The sequence below is a fragment of the Lactuca virosa genome, chromosome 9, assembly GCF_052849685.1.
Source record: "Lactuca virosa cultivar CGN04683 chromosome 9, Lactuca_virosa_CGN04683_v6, whole genome shotgun sequence".
Taxonomy (NCBI): Eukaryota; Viridiplantae; Streptophyta; class Magnoliopsida; order Asterales; family Asteraceae; genus Lactuca; species Lactuca virosa.
In genome coordinates this window covers 7,208,186-7,230,470 of record NC_136434.1, presented here as the reverse complement: position 1 = coordinate 7,230,470, position 22,285 = coordinate 7,208,186, and the positions used below count along the sequence as shown (strand labels likewise).

The window sequence follows — 22,285 nt, the reverse complement described above, 5'->3', positions numbered from 1 at the left end:
GTTTAGAATCACTCGGAAAATATTGGAAGTCTTATGAGATTCCAATCAAAAGTCAAATATTGAAATTTAACGAAAATATAAAGTTGAAAATAGATAAAATTATATTATTTAAAGTTGTAAAGAATCTCGTTAGAAACATTTAGGCGAAAACCTCATCGAAATCCAAGTTATAACGAAGAAGTTATGACTTATTGATGTTTCGCGACAAAACCGGCACGACGTCGTATGACGTAAAAAGTGAGTTTTCGATAAACTACTTTTTAGCTTTAGAGATCTAAACGAAAGTCGTAGTATTCGTTAAACCGAGAATTTTCATAAAAAGAAAGTCCAAATCTAACTTCGTATGAGGAAGTTATGATTTTTCTAAGTTTCGGAATAGCAGTAGACAGCTAAAAACTCGAAATAAAGATCGAGTGATTTTTAGCCGACGCAACCTAAACGAGAATCGAAGTTCTCGTCAATAGTAGTACAACGTTAAAAAGACAGACGAAAACAGACATCGGATGAAGAAGTTATGAATTTTTAACAGACTTTTCCTGTCCCGACCCGTTAAAAATATAATATTAAAAATAAATTCAAAATTAGCCAACAGAGTCTAAACGAAAGTTGTAGAGCATAATTTACCTACGCGTGGATATAAAGAACGTAAAAAACGGAGCTTGTATGCGAAAGTTACGACTTTTTGAAGTTTGGAAATTCGGAGTACGCCCAACGTACAAGAGTACGCCCAGCGTACTCGTGATCACGGTCTGAGATTGGCCACGTCGCCTATTCCTCGCAATCGAAACGTATCACGCAGGTTCGACACATCTGATGCCACGCATCAGGGTACGCCCAACGTACTAAGTTGTACGCCCAACGTAGTAGCTAATAGAATAGTACGCCCAACGTACTTGAAGATTACGCCATGCGTAATTCGGGTTTCAGCCACTATAAATAGAAAGCAAAGCCTTTGGGGTTTTGTTTAGAAAATCTATTCCCTCTCACTCTCTACTCTCTTTTAAGCTACTTTTAACCCCCCGAAGCCCCGATATTATTCCTGATACCCGAAGCAAGTCCCGACACTCCGAAGTGTTGGATAAGGTGTCTAAGTCCATAACTTATTTGGTATATACTTGACCCGACCCTGCATGGTCCATTTGGGTTGCACTTCACCCAAACTGTTTATGGATAATTTTATGAGAATTGTATACTTACGATTTATTAATATATTATAAGTTATAATATATTAATATAAAGTCATGTTATTTAATTAGTTTTAATCTTGAATTAATTATGAATTAATTTAGTGATTAAAAGGAAGACTAATTAAATCATGGGCTATTATATTTATATGGTGTGGGCTAATACTCATTTGTTAATGGGCTAAGCTTATATGGAAGTCCATGGATGATCCATGGAGCTTTTAACCCATGGATCCTTGGAAAGGAAAAGACATGGGTTATTAGGGTTTCACCCTAACCATGCACACTATATAAACAAGCTCATGTTGCATGAAATAACACGCTAGTGTGTGTGTGTAATAGTGGTGGCCGATTTCTAAGTGTTAGTATACTCTCTCATACATTTTCCAAGTTTGTGGTGATTTGTGATTTCCATTTGAGGCATTCACATTATTGGTGCTTGGCTCTCAAACTCCAAGGAATCAACCATCAACAAAAGGTATGTAATTCATCTAGTCCTTTTATATTTAAAAGTACCCCATGCCATGCTAGATAGGTTATAAACCTTGGAAAATAATATTTTGCATGTACCTTAGACAAACATAGATCCAAGGTTTATTAGGGTTGCATGTACACTTAGGAAGTGTTAGAATGCTCAAAACCCAACAGTGGTATCAGAGACTAGGCTTGTTTGTTTGATACTTGATGCAAAATAGTGATAAAAAGTCGATTTTTTGCTGTCTGACTGATGAACTCGCCGAGTCCATGGGGGGACTCGCCGAGTTCATGTGTAAACTCATCCTACTCGCCGAGTAGGTTCGTGCACTCGGCGAGTAGGAGCCTCAGAATGCAGATTTTCGACTTTTGCTGCTGGAAATGGACTAGAAACATTACCCTAAACTGTTTTGGTGTTTTAAAACTTGTTTTAGTTGGTGTAATGGTTGTTCTAATCCATTTACAATAGCTTATATCAAAATTTCATGCTTTGTATGTGTTCATATAATTCTTGAAACTTTGATGATCATGTTCATGTTCTTATGAATTTAGAAGATGATAGGAATTATTTGCTGAATTGTTTAGGATTAATTCTTGATCATTTATGTGTTTTAATGGAATCCATAATTTGTCCTCAAGTTATGGATTTCCAAAGGTCACTTCTTTTAAACACACATTTAAAACACATAAGTTACATAAAATGAAGAGTCTTCATTTTTATGAACCTTTAATTCATAAGTTATGAAATGAAAAGTTTTGGATAGTTACAAAACTTGCCCTCAAGTTTTGGAATTTGTAAAGTTTCACACACTTTAATAAACTTTAATTCCAAACCCTTAGAGTTTTAAAAGTTAAAATTCAACCCTTATACTATTTATAACATTAATGGTTAATTATTATATATATGTATAAGATCAAGTCGTTTTACCGTTAGTAGGCCTCATTCACGAAGCCGGTCTATAAGGGCGGTATAAGGTTGTTGCCTATAAAATGGCAACTTAATGGGTGTCCATTCTCACCCACCGCTTCCTTGATCGGTGGAGGGTCGTTAGCCGAATGGGTAGGACAATGACTTTAAATTCTCATTAAAAGTATAATGAATATTATAAAGTAACTAAACCTTTTATAAATTCCCAATCTTAGTTACTTTAGGAAAATGTGAATATGGTGCTAACCCATGAAATTCACACTTTGTACCTTACCAAGTCGTTGGTGGAGCGTGTGTGGTTAACCGACACACTAACTTGGACTAGTAAGGATCACGAAGGGTGACTTAATGTTTATCATAGATCGGTGGAGCGTGTGTGGTTAACCGGCACATCGATTAGGTGATAATATTAAGGGTACCAAGTGAGTTTGCATGGTTATTCACACCTTGTTTTGTGATCCTCGGCATCCCAGTCACAAAACTTGAAGGGCACAATCGAGATTGAAACATGCCATTGAAAAGTTCAATGAATCTCAAAAGATCTAGGAGTTTCAAATCCAATTAAAACCTAATAAATTATTTCGTTTTTCATGGTGGAAATTGGTGAATCGTCATTCACCTACCTTCAAATATTTTATAGTTTGGATTACGGCATCCCTCTTCCAAGTTATAAAATATTGTGTTGGGTCCTAGCCTTAATATTTCATATTGGGTGTTATATTAAGGACTTGAATCAACTAACTTGATTTTCTCCCATTGTAGATGTCTGGTTCAGACAACTATGATCTTCCCAAATCGCTTGAAACAAGCTTTCCTCCTGAAGATGATGTCCCTCAACATCATGCTTCCTCCATTTATTCTCCCTGACCCACAAGCCCGAAGACTTGAAAGGTTCAAGATCACTCAAGCTCTACTAGAAATGAAACATAAAGATGGAAGACCTGTGTGCACTCATGTCTTAGGAATGAAGTCACACATAGACATGTTGAGAATGTTGGGTGCTGTTATTTCAAGGAAGTTCGCTGTTGACTGGGTTCTTCAGTCACTTCCTGAGTCACATAGTGAGTTTATTAAAGACTACCATATGACAGATCCCGACATAACCCTAATAGATCTTTCTTATTTGCTTGTTGCTGCTGAATCAGCAATGATTTGGCGCAATGGTCAAGCAAATATTGATGGAAAATCTATTTCTCAAACTTCCATGGACATGGACAATGGTAACATTGGAAGTCCAGAAAAGCTTTCTCGTCCCAATGGAAGGGGATCGGCCTTGGTCAACCCGGTTGACTAAAAGGTAAAGGGAAAGGCGAAGTTTGTGATTGTCTCGTGTACCATTCCCAAAGAGTCTATATGTTTTTATTGTCATGAGAAGGTACATTGGAAGCGAAGCTGCCCTGAATACCTGAAATATTTGAAAGCAAGTAGAGACAAAATGTTTGACTCGGCTTCAGGTAAGTCCACTATCTAACTTTGTTAAAGTTCCTAATTGTTGATTCTTATTACATGATGTGACTAGGTTGCATCTTGATGTTTAGCAGGATCGAGCAAAAGGAAGGTTAAAAGAAGAGTGTGTTGAATCTGATCACGAAGATGGATTTCTATCGCATGGTTCGAGGATCGGATTTTTGAGCCACTACTTAAAAGTTATGATAGATTGCTAAGAAATATGTAATAGCATAGTTTTCATTTAAAGTTGCATTGTAAGGAATATTTTTCCGCATTTTAATAAAGAAATAAAAGTTTTGTTTAGTTTATTTTATATTATATCCCCTTACAATGGCATTTATGGAAAATTGATGTTTGTATGTTTCTAGCAATATTGGAAATATGAGTTTGATTCTCTCATATGTGGTAGTGTCTGAATTTACCAAATGAGGAAAGGTTCTCATCACCCAAGCTTCAGTTAGACAGAAACTTGGAATCATACAAGTTGTATTGTATGATGAATGAGAATTTTCATCTTTGTAAAATTAAGACTAATTCATTGATCACATGCATATGTGAGTCAATTGAAGGACTAAGGAATTAGGCACACTGGGTGTGTGCTGGTCAAGGTCCACCACAAAGATCAATTCGTCATGATTTACTAAAGATTAGTAAATATGGTTATACTTATAAGGTTAAGTATAATTCTGTAACATTGGAAAAGTTTCAATGTATGGCAGAACGGATGAGAAGAATCAAATTTGGCAGAAAGATAAAAGTTTCTCAAATCTGAAAAGATGGGAGAGTACTTTAGTATCATGTTTTTATGATCATCTTAATGATTATGAAACCATATCACAAATTCATACTCTAAGGACATCTTAGTGCATTGTTATGACTAAGATGAGGGGTCATGAATTGTTGGAATGGTTAAAATCAAAAAGATGGATCATACATGTTTTTATGATCATCTTAATGATTATGAAACCATATCACAAATTCATACTCTAAGGACATCTTAGTGCATTGTTATGACTAAGATGAGGGGTCATGAATTGTTGGAATGGTTAAAATCAAGAAGATGGATCATACTTCGTTCCAAAACAACTCTTAGAGTCATAATCCAAGATTGTAACATTGAGTGACATAAAGTAAGGTTTAAAACACTTATCAAATGTAGTGTAAAATGTTTTCTACTCCTGTACATTTGAAATTGGTAAGTTGTGATGTCTTGGATAAGACAAAGACCAACTAAGACCAATTGTGTGAAGTGTTTATCTTGATAAGAATCTGCACTATCCCTTGAATATTTGTTTTGTCAAGGAATGGTTCTTGACTAGGGAAACTTATATGTCAAGAGGACAGTGGGAGTCTTAAAGATCCTGAAAGGATTTCAAGATTTAATCAAGAGTAAAACCTGAGTTTTATCACTAGCACACGACTTAAGGTTTGAAACCTATTAAGTTGACATAATTCTTGTTTCTGTGTCTGTTCCTATTAAGTTGTCTATGCATATGAGTTCTGTTAGTTCTAAACTGTGTGCATAACAGCTTGGAAGCATTGGTGGGCCTTGTGCTACCAGATGACAAGAAATTAAGATTGAACAAGTTCAATCCATGTAAGGCTGAATTTGTTACTAACCTTGTCTTGTGATTATGGTTTTGACAAATTCACATGGATAGAAACTCATACACTATAAAATCTAAGTGTCATAAGGTTTCTCTCCGATTCATGAAAATGATGGTGAGGAAATGCTTTCACTAAGAAGATTTTAAGTAGATAGCAATTGTGATGTTTGCATTCTCAAAGACGTTAGTGGAGCGTGTGTGGTTAACCGGCACACTAACATGGACTTGTGAGAAATGGCAAAAGTCTAAACAATTAAGACTATGATTACGGCATCCCTTTTCATAGTTCTGGAAATTGTTTAGACACACATGTGAGCTATCTAAAAAAAGGGTGTACGAATCTAAATTTCAGAAGTCCAGCTGATTTCTGGAAATATGTCAGAGCTAGTGGGAGCATAAGTGTTATGCTGATAATCATCATGTTAGTGGGAGCATGATTATTATGCTTAGTGTTGCAAGTTTGCAATGTTAATTATAGAAAAACAAAAGTTTCAATTCGTAATGTTGTAGGGGTTGAAAAAGTTGTTTTGCTATAATTAAGGGAGAGGAAATTATACTTCATTTCAATTCTAAAAGCTTAGATTGAGTTTTTTTAATCATCTTTAGTCAAGGATATATATATGTATTTTATGTTGGAATGGTTCAACTTAAAGAAATTCTATATATATTGCGTTTTCAAAAAAAAAATTCGATTATGATTACAACATCCCTCTCCATAGTTAAATTTTGAAAACATGGCAAATAAAAAATATTGTAGCAAAAGACTGGTCTGGTATCATGTCTTTATGAGAAACATCATGAATCGTGTCCCATATGCTTCAGATATAGGATCGATTGCATGTGCTATAATATTCATCCTTTCTAAATTTTCCACATGCTTAGGGCATTAAGAAGGGAAAAGTCTAGAACGGGATATGACTAAAGTGATTAAGAAATTGTCGAGGACAGTCTGAGGCTCACCAAAGATTGGTTGCTCAGGGACAGTTGGAAGTATAGTGTTAAATTTTGGAAGGACCATATGGATATATTCTGAAAAGAGGTAGCTCTTGTTCAGATATGATAATCAAAATAGGAATATGGAAATTTTCCATATTGGGAGTTGGATATTAAGAATCTATGAGAAAGTTAGAAACTTTTATGCAAGAAGGATGTTCAAAGCAATGTACTTTGAATATGAGAGTTCGTTTCCATAGAGTTGATCTCCTTTGGAATCCTCTGTAATGACTGATGACAAGGTTTTGGTGACCTTGTGCATAATCATTACGAGAGGATCAGTGCATATAAGTTTAAAATCTAACAGTTTTTTTTGGTAAATGGTAGGAATTAGGAATTCTTACATTTACAATAAGGATTTGGGATTGTGAAATGAGCATCATTGGAATCATGTTCAATTGATCTATTTCACAAAGTAAAGATCATAGACAAACATAGTGTGCATACTTGGAGTATGGCATAACTATTGTTTAGAAAAACAAAGTGTACATGCTAGGAGCATGGGACGACTGTTGTTTTTGTTCAAGTATTAAGTTGATTATTTGAAACATTATACAATGAATAATGTGTAATCAATATGGTGATAAATAAAAGGTGGTTTTATTTATATTGAAAAGGGTTCTGAGACCATATTGGATTCGATTATTATTGTGTTTCACTTTGCATGTTTTGACTTCCAGAATAGCTAGGTTATTCTTTCCGAATGACTAAGTTATTTAAACACTCCACAGTCGTTCATATGTTGGAAGTAGGTATGAATTAAGACTGTCATGAATCGAGTTTGTAGATGGCTAAACGTGTTTAGACATAGCAATGGTTGCTACAACATTCATGAGTACTCATAAGTTATGAGGATTGGAATTAACCCACGCTCACTTGTATCACTTCATGGAATTTATCTCGAGTGATCGTGAGACGGTAATATCATATAAGTCTTCAAACCTAGAGATATCAGTTGTTACCTATGAGTTGGTTGTGCATTGATTGCACGTAAACGCATCAGTAACTTGATGTTATAAAACGTGCCTTTGTGTATAATTCAACAAGTAGTAGAAACAAGTATATGAGTCGAAGTTTATCTGTTCCTTCTAGAAATAGAAGCGATATCTGGGCCCCTCGATGATTTTGTGTTGACCCATGTACCGGGCCCGGTCAGAACTAAATTGATGTGTTCAGTTAAGTTCTTTGTCAAACAAATCGGAAATCGAGAAACAACTGCTAGACAATAAGTAAGACATTGTTCCATGTATTTGTCCGGCTGATATCATGAGAGCAGAGGATTATATGATCACTTATCTAAAATGGCGCTTCATAGTTCAACAGAGTTTTCGAGAGCTACGATTGCTGGTTGGTTCCTGAAGTAACATACGCAAATACAGTTATTAGACTTATCCAAGTGGGAGACTGTTCAATAAGGTGTCTAAGTCCATAACTTATTTGGTATATACTTGACCCGACCCGGCATGGTCCATTTGGGTTGCACTTCACCCAAACTGTTTATGGATAATTTTATGAGAATTGTATACTTACGATTTATTAATATATTATAAGTTATAATATATTAATATAAAGTCATGTTATTTAATTAGTTTTAATCTTGAATTAATTATGAATTAATTTAGTGATTAAAAGGAAGACTAATTAAATCATGGGCTATTATATTTATATGGTGTGGGCTAATAGTCATTTGTTAATGGGCTAAGCTTATATGGAAGTCCATGGATGATCCATGGAGCTTTTAACCCATGGATCCTTGGAAAGGAAAAGACATGGGTTATTAGGGTTTCACCCTAACCATGCACACTATATAAACAAGCTCATGTTGCATGAAATAACACGCTAGTGTGTGTGTAATAGTGGTGGCCGATTTCTAAGTGTTAGTATACTCTCTCATACATTTTCCAAGTTTGTGGTGATTTGTGATTTCCACTTGAGGCATTCACATTATTGGTGCTTGGCTCTCAAACTCCAAGGAATCAACAATCAACAAAAGGTATGTAATTCATCTAGTCCTTTTATGTTTAAAAGTACCCCATGCCATGCTAGATAGGTTATAAACCTTCGAAAATAATATTTTGCATGTACCTTAGACAAACATAGATCCAAGGTTTATTAGGGTTGCATGTACACTTAGGAAGTGTTAAAATGCTCAAAACCCAACACGAAGTTCCCGGGAAAATCATATTTTCTAGCCGAAACTCTGCCCAAGCAAGGCCGGTTTTCAACTAAAATCCCCGGTTTCGTCACAGAAAGTCATATTTAAAGTCGAAGTGCTGCCCAAATTAATACTTTAATCCCCGGTTATTTCACGGTGAGTTCAATATATAGGAACAATTGTATGTTATGTGTTATATGTGCTATGTGCTTTTCCGTGTTATCATCTCGTGTTATTATTTCCGCTATTATGGTAGCAAAGTTGTACCTTTGACCATGTGATCAGTGAAAGGACTTAGATTCACGGTGGTACTGGTATGTAGCCTCTGGCCATGTAGAGCATGTCTCGTAAGAGAATGACTTCTATTCTATGGCATTGGCAGAAGGTTAGACAGGGCTGAAAGCCTGGAATCTACCAAAATGTTTACTCAGAAATTGTATGTCTTCTGTTTCATTTGGGTCGAAAAGTTATTGATGTATATCAAGTATTGAAATTGTTATGTCTTATTGATTGATATGGAAAGCTTGTCGCATGATTCACATATGCCTTTGTTGTTCCTTGCTCCCTTTGTTTCTGTCATATTGGTATATATATGGCATAACGTTATATTGTATCTATTATTGAACTCACTAAGCGTCACCGCTTACCCCTCTCAGTGTTTAACAATTGCAGGTAATGAGAATCCAGTATAGTCATATACTGTTGGAAGATTTAGAATAGTTTATACAATTACTTTTGTACTTGGGTTTACGTATGTATAAAACTATATTATCCTAGGTAGTTATGTAATAATTATAACACTTTGTAATATACTAAAACTTAGTCGGTTTGTATCCAGTCTTTTGTAACCACATTATCAATGTAAAATATTATTTATAAATATGCATGTAGCGCGTTTTGGAGTAACAATATTGTGAAGTATGAAAGTTTGGGTCTTTCGGAAATACGAAAGTTAGGGTCCTTTCAATCATGGTATCAGAGTAGTAGTTTAAGTGAACTAAATACCACGGATTGGTATTTAGATTTAAACCGTTGGAAGTTCAATATATGAACGGATTCATTGTAAGTATATGGATACAAACCATAGGGAAGACTTAAGTGGGGTATTGGGTAGTGATAAACCCTAGTATTCTAAAATATTAAGTTATTTTAAAAAATTTCAGAGAATTAGTTTAAGTGAACTAGGAATTTTGAGAATTTCTAGACTTAAACATGGATTGTTAAGGGATGATGATACGATGTGTATCTTGTATACTTTAGGTTAAATACCTAAATGGACAAGCACTAGAATATTAGAGGAGATATGCCTTATATTCTAATATGTGCTAAATGATAAATGAATATAGTGTGCCTTAGGTTGCTTACTTATATTGCTATTACTTGATAAAGTTTAAGGTCTGTTGCCGACCATAGTATGGGAAAGGAAATTTTATGTATTCCATATTTAAAAAATTTCTATATTATAACTGGCATGAAACTTTTCAAAGTAATAAAAAGACTTATGATAGTTGACATCGATAATTTTATAGATAAACGATCGATGAATATCGTAAAATAATATTTATCAAGTGATATCGTAAATAGTGTATTAATACCTATAGAGTGGTATTGTACATTCAAACTATGTTTAGTAAAATAATAACACCGTTGGAAGAATGTTGTGTATTTGAAGTACATTCGGACGAGATGAATGTTTTGGCATAACCGATGAAATTGTTCCACCGCAGTCCAGAATGAAGCAATGATTGCTTATAGAGTAAGAAAAACCGAAGATGGTGATTAATACTTCGGCAGTATCACAATTGATGTTGTGCAAGATTTAAAAGAATTAAATGAAGATCAAAGGAAAGGCTAATGAAGTTTTCAGACTCAATAGGCCAAGACTTTGCCTAAACATTTTGATGTAATAGTTCAAGTAGTAACCCTATACAGGATGTTCGGACTTAGTATTTAATAATACTGAGTGACGATTGAATCATATCACATCCTTATGGAAGTTGCATTGTGTGTTAAGCCGACTTTAACATACATGATTAGGATGGTGAATTAAGTCATTTAGTGGTAAAAGGCTAAGTAACTTACTTATCTAAGTAAGGTAGAATGCTTAGTTGAAGAAGATATACACTCATAGTATAGTATGAGAAGAGATGTTGTAGTTAGGAATGAAAGAGAACCAAGTTGAAACTAGTAGAACATGCTGAGATGCAACTATAATGCAGACTTCTTTAAATAGACTCCTATGAAGAAGACTTAAAAGATACAACCATGAGAATAAGACTTACTTAGATACAGGAATGACGATGTCATGAAAGGATAATGAAACGAACAAATGTGTATGATGATTTGCATCAGTTACAAGATGATGCAGGTAGTTGAAAACCGTTTGTCTCCATGCTGGTAGAGTAAATTCTGGTATAGTATGTCTTGCAGAGTAGACACTACCCGAGAAAGAATTTATATGAAGAATTGGAAGTAAGATTTCTATCGACCTATGAAAAAGTATTAGGATATACTAAATCGAGCATATGCATGAGAAGAATCTTAGAAGGCGGGTATAGGAAATCTAAGATATGTTTGATAGAAAAGTGAAATCCCTAGTTGAGTCTAGGAGAAATTGTTCTATGTACTTGTTTGAACACACTTAGGTGTGAAAAGTTGTTTTGTGAAAACTTTTGAATGGTGACTTGGGAACTGCGAGACAATACTTGGGACGGGTATGAGTAGGTGTGAATAGTAGTAGAGGCCTATAGTACTGGAAGCACGGGACTCACACTTGGATCAGGGAAAGTCGCAAGGTGACCAAAAATCTAGATAATTGATTCCGTTTTTGTTCGAGTATGTCATTACCTTCGTTTCGGTGATGACTAAGAAGATGATTTTCGTTCAGACCTTAATGGTTATAAAGAATCGAGTCCGATTAACATAAATCTGCGAAGTGAACCATGTCTTGTGTAGCGACGAAACTTCAGTCGGAAGATTGAAGAAGGAGATGGTTGAGGCAGTCGATAAAAGTATAACAACCTTCATTAAGGGATTAAGCAACTAATAGCTAGAAATGCTACTAGTTATGAATATATAATATCACCATTTGTTTAAATCGTTATGATTTCGGGGACGAAATCCTCAAAAGGAGGAGATATTTGTAACATACACGTTCAGTTATCGTGTTATGTAATTTTAAAAAGTGAATAATATTAATAAAAATATTATGTGATTTTGCGCGTTGAGTTCTAAAAGATAGTTTTTACTAGAAATGAAGTAAAACTATGTTTAGAATCACTCAGAAAATATTGGAAGTCTTATGAGATTCCAATCAAAAGTCAAATATTGAAATTTAACAAAAATATAAAGTTGAAAATAAGTAAAATTATATTATTGAAAGTTGTAAAGAATCTCGTTAGAAACATTTAGGCGAAAACCTCATCTAAATCTGAGTTATAACGAAGAAGTTATGACTTAGGTGCTGTTTGTTTTTTCTGAGACAAAATGTCTGTAGTCTGCGGACCACATCTGTAGACCTCTGCAGTAGAAGAGGTGGACCAAACGTTTGCAGTCTGAAAAAAAAGACTGTTTGTTTTTTTAACATCTGCGGGCTATTAAAATAAACTGAAATCTAAATAAACTGATTTTTTTTAAACGTCAAAGTGATTTTTTAATATTTTTATGACTTTGTTATAAATAACTAACAAATCTAGATCAACTTTTATGTATTATTATATAAAAAATAAAAATAAAAATGATATGAATTAATGTATATATTTGATAAAAACCAGCAACTTTGGTTGCAAAGTTATAGCTAAACATTATAATTAGGGATCAAAGAATTTGATACATAAATGGATGGAAATAAACTTCGATTTTTTCAATTAAATCCATTAAAAACGTACCATAAATATTTTCCCGAGAAATTGACGATATTGTATTAAATAATGTTTTACAAAATTTGGAAAGAAATAGGGAAATCTCCGGAAAAGTCCCAATATTTTACCCTAATTTACGAAAAAGTCCCAAACTAAAATTTGTTTACCAAAAAGTCACAATTACCGGTAAAAACGACGATTTGGTCCTATTTTCCCGATTTACTGGTTTCATTAATTACCAGATTTTAATAAAGTCTCATTATTTTACAATAATTTATGAATAAGTCCCAAATTATGGTAAAATAATGAGACTTTAATGAAACCGGGTAAGTATTGAAACCGACAAACCAGAAAAAAGGGTCAAATCGTCATTTTTTCCTATAATCGGGACTTTTTCATAAACCAGTTTTAGATTGGGACTTTTTCGTAAATTAGGGTCAAATATTAGGACTTTTCCGAAGATTTCCCAAAAAAATATAAGAATATATTATGATTTTTTTTCATATTTATATAAACAACTTCAACAACTATTATTGTAATAAATATTTATTTATAAATTTGTCAAAAATATTATGTTTGTGTCGTCGAACGTTTTTTTTAGATATTGTAATTTTTTTCAAATTGTTTATTATTAATAAAGTTGGAAAAAATATAAATTTAAAAAAAAACTTAAAAAAATAAAGATATATGTGTTTTTTTAGTTTAGAAGATGTCTGAAGATGTTAGAAGACTCTGGCCCACATCTGTGCCAAGAAGAGGGGGCGCAGACATTTTTAGGTCTGCAGTCTTCAAAAAAACAAACAGTCTGCGAAGGCTAATGTCTACGCGTGGTCTGCGCGGCGCAGGCAGAAGAGGTCACGCAGATCTGCAGAAAAAAAAAACAACACCTTATTGAAGTTTCGCGACAGAACTGACACGACGCCGTATGACGTAAAAAGTGAGTTATCGATAAACTACTTTTTAGCTTTAGAGATCTAAACAAAAGTCGTAGTATTCGTTAAACCGGGAATTTTCAAAAAAAGAAAGTCCAAATCTGACTTCGTATGAGGAAGTTATGATTTTTCTAAGTTTCGGAATAGTAGCAGACAGCTAAAAACTCGAAATAAAGATCGGGTGATTTTTAGCCGACGCAACCTAAACGAGAATCGAAGGTCTCGTCAATAGTAGTACAACGGTAAAAAGACAAACGAAAACGGACATCGGATGAAGAAGTTATGAATTTTTAACAGACTTTTCCTGTCCCGACCCGTTAAAAATATAATATTAAAAATAAATTCAAAACTAGCCAACAGAGTCTAAACGAAAGTTGTAGAGCAGAATTTCAGCTACGCGTGGATATAAAGAACGTCAAAAACGGAGCTCGTATGCGAAAGTTACGAATTTTTGAAGTTTGGAAATTCGGAGTACGCCCAGCGTACTCGTGATCACGGTCCAAGATTGGCAACGTCGCCTATTCCTCGCAATCGACACGTATCACGCAGGTTCGACACATTTGATGCCACGCATCAGGGTACGCCCAACGTACTAAGCTGTACGCCTAGCTTAGTAGCTAAAAGAATAGTACGCCCAACGTACTTGAAGATTACGCCCAACGTAATTCGGGTTTCAGCCACTATAAATAGAAAGCAAAGCCTTCGGGTTTTTGTTTAGAAAATCTATTCCCTCTCACTCTCTACTCTCTTTTAAGCTGCTCTTAACCCCCAAGCCCCAGTATTATTCCCGACACCCGAAGCAAGTCCCGACACTCCGAAGTTCCCGAGAAAATCATATTTTCTAGCCGAAACTCTGCCCAAGTAAGGCCGGTTTTCAACTAAAATCCCCGATTTCGTCACAGAAAGTTATATTTAAAGTTGAAGTGCTGCCCAAATTAATACTTTCATCCCCGGTTATTTCACGGTGAGTTCAATATATAGGAACAATTGTATGTTATGTGTTATATGTGCTATGTGCTTTTCCGTGTTATCATCTCGTGTTATTATTTCCGCTATTATGGTAGCAAAGTTGTACCTTTGACCATGTGATCAGTGAAAGGACTTAGATTCACGGTGGTACTGGTATATAGCCTCTGGCCATGCACAACATGTCTCGTAAGAGAATGACTTCTATTCTATGGCATTGGCAGAAGGTTAGACAGGGCTGAAAGCCTGAAATCTACCAAAATGTTTAATCAGAAATTGTATGTCTTCTGTGCCATTTGGGCCGAAACGTTATTGATGTATATCAAGTATTGAAATTGTTATGTCTTATTGATTGATATGGAAAGCTTGTCGCATGATTCACATATGCCTTTGTTGTTCCTTGCTCCCTTTGTTTCTGTCATATTGGTATATATATGGCATAACGTTATATTGTATCTATTATTGAACTCACTAAGCGTCACCGCTTACCCCTCTCAGTGTTTAACAATTGCAGGTAATGAGAATCCAGTATAGTCATATATTGTTGGAAGATTTAGAATAGTTTATACTATTACTTTTGTACTTGGGTTCACTACTAGAAAACAACCCTTTAATGACGCTCAAACAATGACACACAGTGATAGAGGACACGCATTTGTGCGTGCCCTAAAAACTAATGTCAGTTTTCCAAAATTTTAAGGATAGAGGACACGCATTTTTGCGTGCCCTAAAATTAGTGTCAAAAATGAAAAAAAAAAGAAATGCGGAGGGCGCCTTTCATAAAATGTGTGTCATGTAAATGTGTCGCTTTATAATTTTTAAGTGAAACACGCGTTTTAGGCGGGAAATGAAATCGACGAAAATTACCCCCGCCTATTGGATCCCAAAAATTAAGCCCCCCCGCCTCTTCGACTTAGCAAGAAAAAGCCCTAGGGCCTTCATCTTCATCATCAGCAGTGGGAATACCTAGGTCGATTCTTCAAGGTTCAACAACAGATTTGTAAACAACAAAGGTATACGATTTTAGATCTCGGCATGATTATGGCGCTTTGGAGCCGGCGACGTGAACATCATTCGTGAGAAAAGTTCATACAAAACTCAAGAATTTCTATGGTATCGATTATTGAGTGACGTGTAATCGTTTTGGACTCTTTACTAATTGAGTTGAAATTGAACCCTAAAACCTTCCTCTACACCACCGCCTCATTACTCCATCCTTAAACGGGTTATGAAACTCGACAAAGATAACAACAAAATCAACACCGATGCCCTAATCTACTCACCGAGGTAGCTTCTTGATGGGTTTTGAGCATTCTAACACTCCTATGGTGTACATGCAACCCTATAAACCTTGAATCTATGTTTTCTCTAATATACATGCAAATTTGATTTTTCAAGGTTTACTTCCTAACTAGCATGGCATGGGGAATATGTAATATAAAACTAGTAGAAGTACATACCTTTCTTGTTGCTTGGATTCCTTGAAGACTTTGTGAGCCTAGCACCCCAAATGTTGTGCCTCAAATGCTTCACACAACACCACAAGACTTGGAATAACTTGAGAGAATTTCACTAACACTCAAAATCGGTTATGCCCTCTTAGAATCAACTAGTGTCCGATTTTGCTAGCTATAGGGTTCCTTTTATAGTGTTGTCACAATTAGGGTTTACACATGAATGCCCTTAATTGTCATGACTCTTGATTTCTAATGATCCATGGGTTTGTAACTCCCATATCCATGGAGCTCCAAATCACAATAAACCATGAATCATGAATCCACCATAAAAGATTAGATGATTGTCATAATCAACCCTATGTCATTTTGATCACCAAATTAATTCTAAATTAATAGTTGATCCATACTAATTAAATAATACTATTATTAATATATTAGAACTTACACACTATATCCAACACTTCTATCATTAAACATTCTCCGTTTCAGGGCTTCTTCTTCTACGTAATACGGTTGTTCGTGACCAGGCAAGAGATTACCATCACTCTACCCTCTTTAATCACAAGAAATTCCCATTTCCAGAACCTATTTGTAATTATCTGCAGGTCGATTTGGATCATATTTGATGTTTACCAGACGACGACACCGATTGCACCACCAATACACCTATGGTATGAATTTCGTTTTTCTTTTGGTAAGTTTTAACATAATTCAATGTTTTCATACAAATTTGATTTTCCGAAATTCATTCTACGGCATCACTACCACGCCACCAGCATTCCATAGTATCACCACCAGTGTCCGACATTTCTCTATATATTGGATTCAGGCTCTATTTTTGTGTTCCATTTCGTGAGCTACTTGAAAATTTAACATGATTTGGAAATAAGAATGAGATGTTTACTGTTATGGATGAAGTTATGGCTGCTGCCCACCAGGTATTTGACGAAATGCCTAGGTCTTTTTTTGGTTTTGTTATCATGGGCTTATCTGTATTTTATATTAGTTTGTTGGATAGATAAGATTCGTTAGTTTTCTAAATATATGTTATCTCAACAAAATACTTTTTCATTCTGTTATAGTTAATGTAGTCTTGGTTATGTTAGTAGTGATTGAAATCATGATAGCTTACCGAAAATGTCTGCAGTTGAACTCACGAAATTCTGAGGCTCTGTATGAACCTTCTTTAAAAGGTATTAACTTTTGTAACATTAGATGTTATACGATTTTCAGGTTTTACTATGTCATTTTATCAATTCATTTATTATTTGTTTCTTTTTCTGTAGATTCAAGAAAATGGTGGCCTCACACGTTTGTGTAGTTTGTGTTTCAAATTCTGTTTGACTTTGTAACTTCGTGAAAAACTGGGGCCTAATTGATGTTTGTGAGAATGTTTTTTCTTTTTCTTTGAGTTCTATTTTCCTTTCAGCCTATTACAATTTTACATGGTTATTCAGTCTAAGTGTATCTTGCAAGGATTTGTGCATGATCTTAGCAAAATACATAATCTTAGCTATATGTAAATTTCGTTTTCGTTTTGCATGCCAGGTGTTCATGAAATGTCTGATTCAACGAATGATGTAAAATGAAGTTGAGATTCTGTAAGTTTCTTGAATATATCATTTCAGTTTGAACAAATTACAACCATTAAAATCATATATCAACTTTTCACTTGGCAATATTAGTGGCATATATGTAATATCTAATATTTCTAAGGGCACTTTCATTTATGCATTTTGACACTTTACCCATACAGGACTTAATTTGTTGTTTGGAATGTAGGGGTAAAATGGTCATTTAATAAGAAATTCTCAAGTGTGATTAAATATATGTTAGGTACCACGGCCTCTTCATGAAGGAATGATATATCTAAATAGTCATCATAAAAAGAAATTAAAAGAAGAATTTGGTAAGTTTTATATTTATGTTGCTTTTTTTGGATTTAATTGTAGAAATTTATGTGAGTTTATTTATTTATTTATCAGGTGTAGAGGCATGGTCATTTGATCAACATTTAGGAGTTGCTGTATTTATCCTAGCTCGATGTCCTTTTCAAATGAGGAATCTTCAGTTGAGTTGAAAGTCCTTTTCTCAGACAAATACTAAAAAATAAAAACTGTTTTTTTTAACAAATAAAATTATAAAAACTGATAATTGAGTTGTGTTGGCTTTTTGCAGTCAACGGTTGAGTTAGGGCTTGATTTCTTCTTCCCTGAAAGTCTAGCAGAAGTTGTATGATTAGGTGCAGAGATTCGTGAACTTCCTAATTACCATGATGCAAAGCTTCAAATTTTAGAGGTCAAACATCTTTTTTCCCATTATACCCTTGTGATTTCACTATTTACCTTTTTTTTTAATTGTAATTTTGAATGATTGTAGGTTGGAAAGATTTCACTTTATGCAGCAAGTTCATCAATTAAGGAAGTTTAAAAACTGGTGTTGGATCCAAAGTAAGACACTCATATGAGAATCTCTTTTATTTATTTATTTATTTTAATTAATGTTTCTACTTTTTTATCTTTCTTTTTTCTTTTTCATTCTTTACAGCAGAATTCCATATTATCTAATAATCAGAAAATCAGGGCTTTATTAGTTTTACAGTTTACTTAGTGTCTATGTGGGGCTTATCACTTTTCCATAAAGGGGAAAGGATAATAAGAATATGCATATAATTTATTACAATTCTTTAATTTCGTTAATTTTGGTAGGCCCCATTGCCCAAAGTGTTACAATTTATTTATATCTGATGATGTTTTTTTTTGGTGCAGGCTTGGTGTTGAGCTGGCTTTTGAAGATCAAAATTTAACCGAATTGGTTTCAATGAATCTTGAGAAGTATATATTATATTATATTATATTAACTGGTATGCATAGTTTTCGCTGATTCTCTGTTATTTGTCTATAGACACAGCAAAGGGTATCTCCTCTGTTTTTTTTAATCGTTTAATATGTCGAAAAAAATACAGTAATGTCTTCTGATTGTTCTTCGTGCTTACAGAAGGTTATCTGAAACCTGCTTCTGTCGCGCCACCCGTTCATGGCTGTGATTTCTTGGTTTCTTCCATAAATTGTTTGTGATAGTTGTGAGTTAAGTTGAATATTATTATCTCATATAAATTTATGTTTTTTTATCTCATTTCCTAAACTTCCATGTCATCCATACTTATTTTTTACTCTCAGATTATAATCAAATGATGGGTTGCAACAACAATTGAAGTCGTTAATTAGCATCATCTTCCATTACTTCAGCAATATGATAGTTTTAGGGAAGACTGAAGATATCAGACTTTGGCTGCTCTGTTAGGTCAAAAGACAAGAGACATATTGGTTTTTTTCTTCTCCTCCGTGCACCATAAATTAGGCTAACAGTGGATGCTCTCTACTTCTTTACCAGCTTTCTGTATATCATTTTGCATGTTCATTATTTTTAAGCCAATATGTCATATGTTGCAGAGTATCATGATTGCCTAAATTAGAGCTTTGATTCTCGCACATTTCGTACATGGTTATGACAAAGTATGTAACAAGATCAGTTGTTCCATCCATATTGTATCCAATTTAGATTAGCCATCTCCTTCAATGATGTACAACCAATAAATTATCTTGGAGTATATGCTATAGCATTGTACTTTGCTTTGTTTCGGAAATAGAAATTCCTATTGGACCACTTCTATTTTTTTATCGTTATTATTCGTTTTTTTTTGGATTCCCATGATTACCTTCAACATTGTCTTTTCCCACAGTGACGCCATATTATATCCAAAATTCTGATTACAAAAATTCATGTTTTTCTTATAGGTATGAGTTGTTGAGTATGGTGAAGAAACATTCAAACTTAATAGGAAAAACTGTAGTAGATGAGCAACATACTTCATATGTTGAAATGGATCTAAAGTTTTGGCATGATGTTTTACATTTATATTTCATTGGTGAAAGGGACTGAAAAGAATAGTAGGATGATGATCTCTACGTGTTTGTTAGGAAAATGGTATTATTGCCTTCATCCCGTACACTCAAATATAAAAATGTTCCTTACTTTTTTGATGACCAGGCTTGCATGGATATGACTTCAATGATAAACTATTGCTGCATTTAGCTCAAGTAAAAGAACAGAAAGAATTGGTCTGTCAAAATGTCGTCTTCCCTTCAAAGACTAAGGGAAGCAGCTGAGAAAGCCAACATTGAAGGAAGGAAAATAAGTTGTTGACGAAATAACAAAACAATTTGGAGATGTTGTATGATTTGGAAAGTAATGGTTGGAATTAGTTATTCCATTCAGCCTATTTATTATTATTATTATTATTATTATTTTTTTGTAAAAGATGCTTGGGTGGCTTGGGGATTGTTGCAGGTCCGGTGGATATGGATGGACACATGTAAACCTTCATTAGATGGGCGCATGGGATGTCGGGATGAATGTCTTAATAGGATGTTGAATATAGAATGTGTAAGGGGAACATGCCCCTGTGGAGATTTGTGTTCAAATCAACAGGTTATTTATAATTAAAATTTTGAGTGTATGTGTTTGTTCGAAGAGGTTATGGCATATTGACATTAGCACCTTTTATATGATTTTGCAGTTTCAAAAACGCAAGTATTCCAAACTGAAATGTTTTCCATGTGGAAAGAAGGGGTTTGGGCTTCAGTTGCAAGAGGATATTCCCAAAGGAAGGTTCCTAATTGAATATGTGGGGGAGGTAACATGTCTACTTTTGTCATTTTTTGCATTTGGCACTATACAATAAGATTATGGAACCTTCTTGTTGCAAGATTCTCAGTTAATAGAATTGAGAATGTCATTAACTTGCTTATAATGCAAGTTATACAAATACAATTTCATTTTTTTTACATATTTTTTGTAGGTGCTTGATATGCCTGCTTATAAGGCTTGACAAAAAGAATATGCTCGAAAGGGTCATAAGCATTTCTATTTCATGACATTGAATGGCAGTGAGGTTAGGAAAATATATAGTAGTTAATATATTACATGACTTTTTCTTTTTGTTTTCTATCACTTTTATAAATTGTGGTCTAGAAAATATATAGTAGTTAATATATTACATGACTTTTAGGGATTGGGACAAGAATAATAACAGACAAAAAGACTATTATGCCCCTTTAGTAATATATTGAAACAATTGTACATTTCTTTTATGGTTTGGTAGTTTCAGCTTTTTACTTTTAAAGAATTACATTTCTAAAAATTGTGGTCTAGCATTTTTCTTAAGGCAAGATGCTATTTTGGCTACTGAAATTAAGCACAAGGTACAACCAACATTCAAGATTCTTATTTCAGATCAGATCAAAAATTCAAAATATATTTATGTGTCTTTGTTATACATACAAATTAGGAAGGTAGATCCGACTTTGGACATGGAGGCTGATGATTGATGAAGGAGACAATTACACACATATTCCAGTAAGAAACAGAGTTGGATGATTATTTGTTAGCTTTATAGGAATGTATAACCCATGTTAGCAATGTATTATTTTTGTTTAACATTTGAATGATTATTTGTATGACATATTATAATTTGTGTAATTTATTTTATTTTTTGTGTATGAATTTTTATTTTATATTATGCAATGGATTGTATTTTTTGTATATGGTATTTATTTCTATTACGAGACATTAAATGCAAATTTAATTTAAAAATTAATAAATATATAAATATATTTTTTTAACATTTAAATTTACGATACGCAAATATGTGTGTCATCTTCGTTTATGACATGGCCTTTCTTGACAGGGGTTTTAATGATACGCATTGCGTGTCATAAATGCATGTCGTAAATGTGTGTCGTCTATAGACGACGCGCAAAAGCGTGTCGTCTCTCGTTATGACAGGGCCTTCCTTGACACACATTTGCGCGTCGTCTGAGCATTTTACGACACGCATTGCGCGTCGTAAAAGGCTGTTTTTCTAGTAGTGGTTTACGTATGTATAAAACTATATTATCCTAGGTAGTTATGTAATAAGTATAACACTTTGTAATATACTAAAACTTAGTCGGTTTGTATCCAGTCTTTTGTAACCACATTATCAATGTAAAATAATATTTATAAATATGCATGTAGCATGTTTTGGAGTAACAATATTGTGAAGTATGAAAGTTTGGGTGTTTTAGAAATACGAAAGTTAGGGTCCTTTCATGTTTATATAACCATTTTTTATAATAAGATCAAATATTTCATAAATAACATTCTACATAATTTACTAACCTTATAAATCATTATTACCATTTTTGTGGTTATTTCACAATTTTTATAATATTAGTAA

At 33.9% G+C, this 22,285-nt stretch overlaps 1 protein-coding gene across 2 annotated transcripts; it reads left to right on the top strand.

The window, feature by feature from the left end:
* Positions 1 to 16,471: 16,471 nt before the first annotated feature.
* LOC145138083 (histone-lysine N-methyltransferase ASHH2-like) lies at positions 16,472 to 21,518 on the top strand. Of its 2 annotated transcripts, XM_079072230.1 has the most exons (12): positions 16,472 to 16,943; positions 17,554 to 17,606; positions 17,842 to 17,914; positions 17,991 to 18,075; positions 18,184 to 18,303; positions 18,385 to 18,455; positions 18,774 to 19,087; positions 19,185 to 19,331; positions 20,056 to 20,253; positions 20,356 to 20,496; positions 20,585 to 20,701; positions 20,867 to 21,518. In XM_079072230.1, exons 9-12 carry the CDS (start codon positions 20,242 to 20,244, stop codon positions 20,894 to 20,896), a joined length of 300 nt encoding a protein of 99 aa, XP_078928356.1. In that variant the 5' UTR covers positions 16,472 to 16,943; positions 17,554 to 17,606; positions 17,842 to 17,914; positions 17,991 to 18,075; positions 18,184 to 18,303; positions 18,385 to 18,455; positions 18,774 to 19,087; positions 19,185 to 19,331; positions 20,056 to 20,241; the 3' UTR covers positions 20,897 to 21,518. The 2 variants fall into 2 exon arrangements, 1 of the variants encoding a protein (XP_078928356.1); XR_013721317.1 differs by lacking the exons at positions 20,056 to 20,253; positions 20,356 to 20,496; positions 20,585 to 20,701; positions 20,867 to 21,518 and adding an exon at positions 19,803 to 20,049 and having other exon boundaries at positions 19,185 to 19,520.
* Positions 21,519 to 22,285: the final 767 nt, after the last annotated feature.

Coding starts and splice junctions, on each gene's coding strand:
- LOC145138083 (XM_079072230.1), top strand. Junction 20,497..20,584: donor ATTTGTGTTCAAATCAACAG/GTTATTTATAAT, acceptor ATGATTTTGCAG/TTTCAAAAACGCAAGTATTC. Junction 20,702..20,866: donor TAATTGAATATGTGGGGGAG/GTAACATGTCTA, acceptor TATTTTTTGTAG/GTGCTTGATATGCCTGCTTA.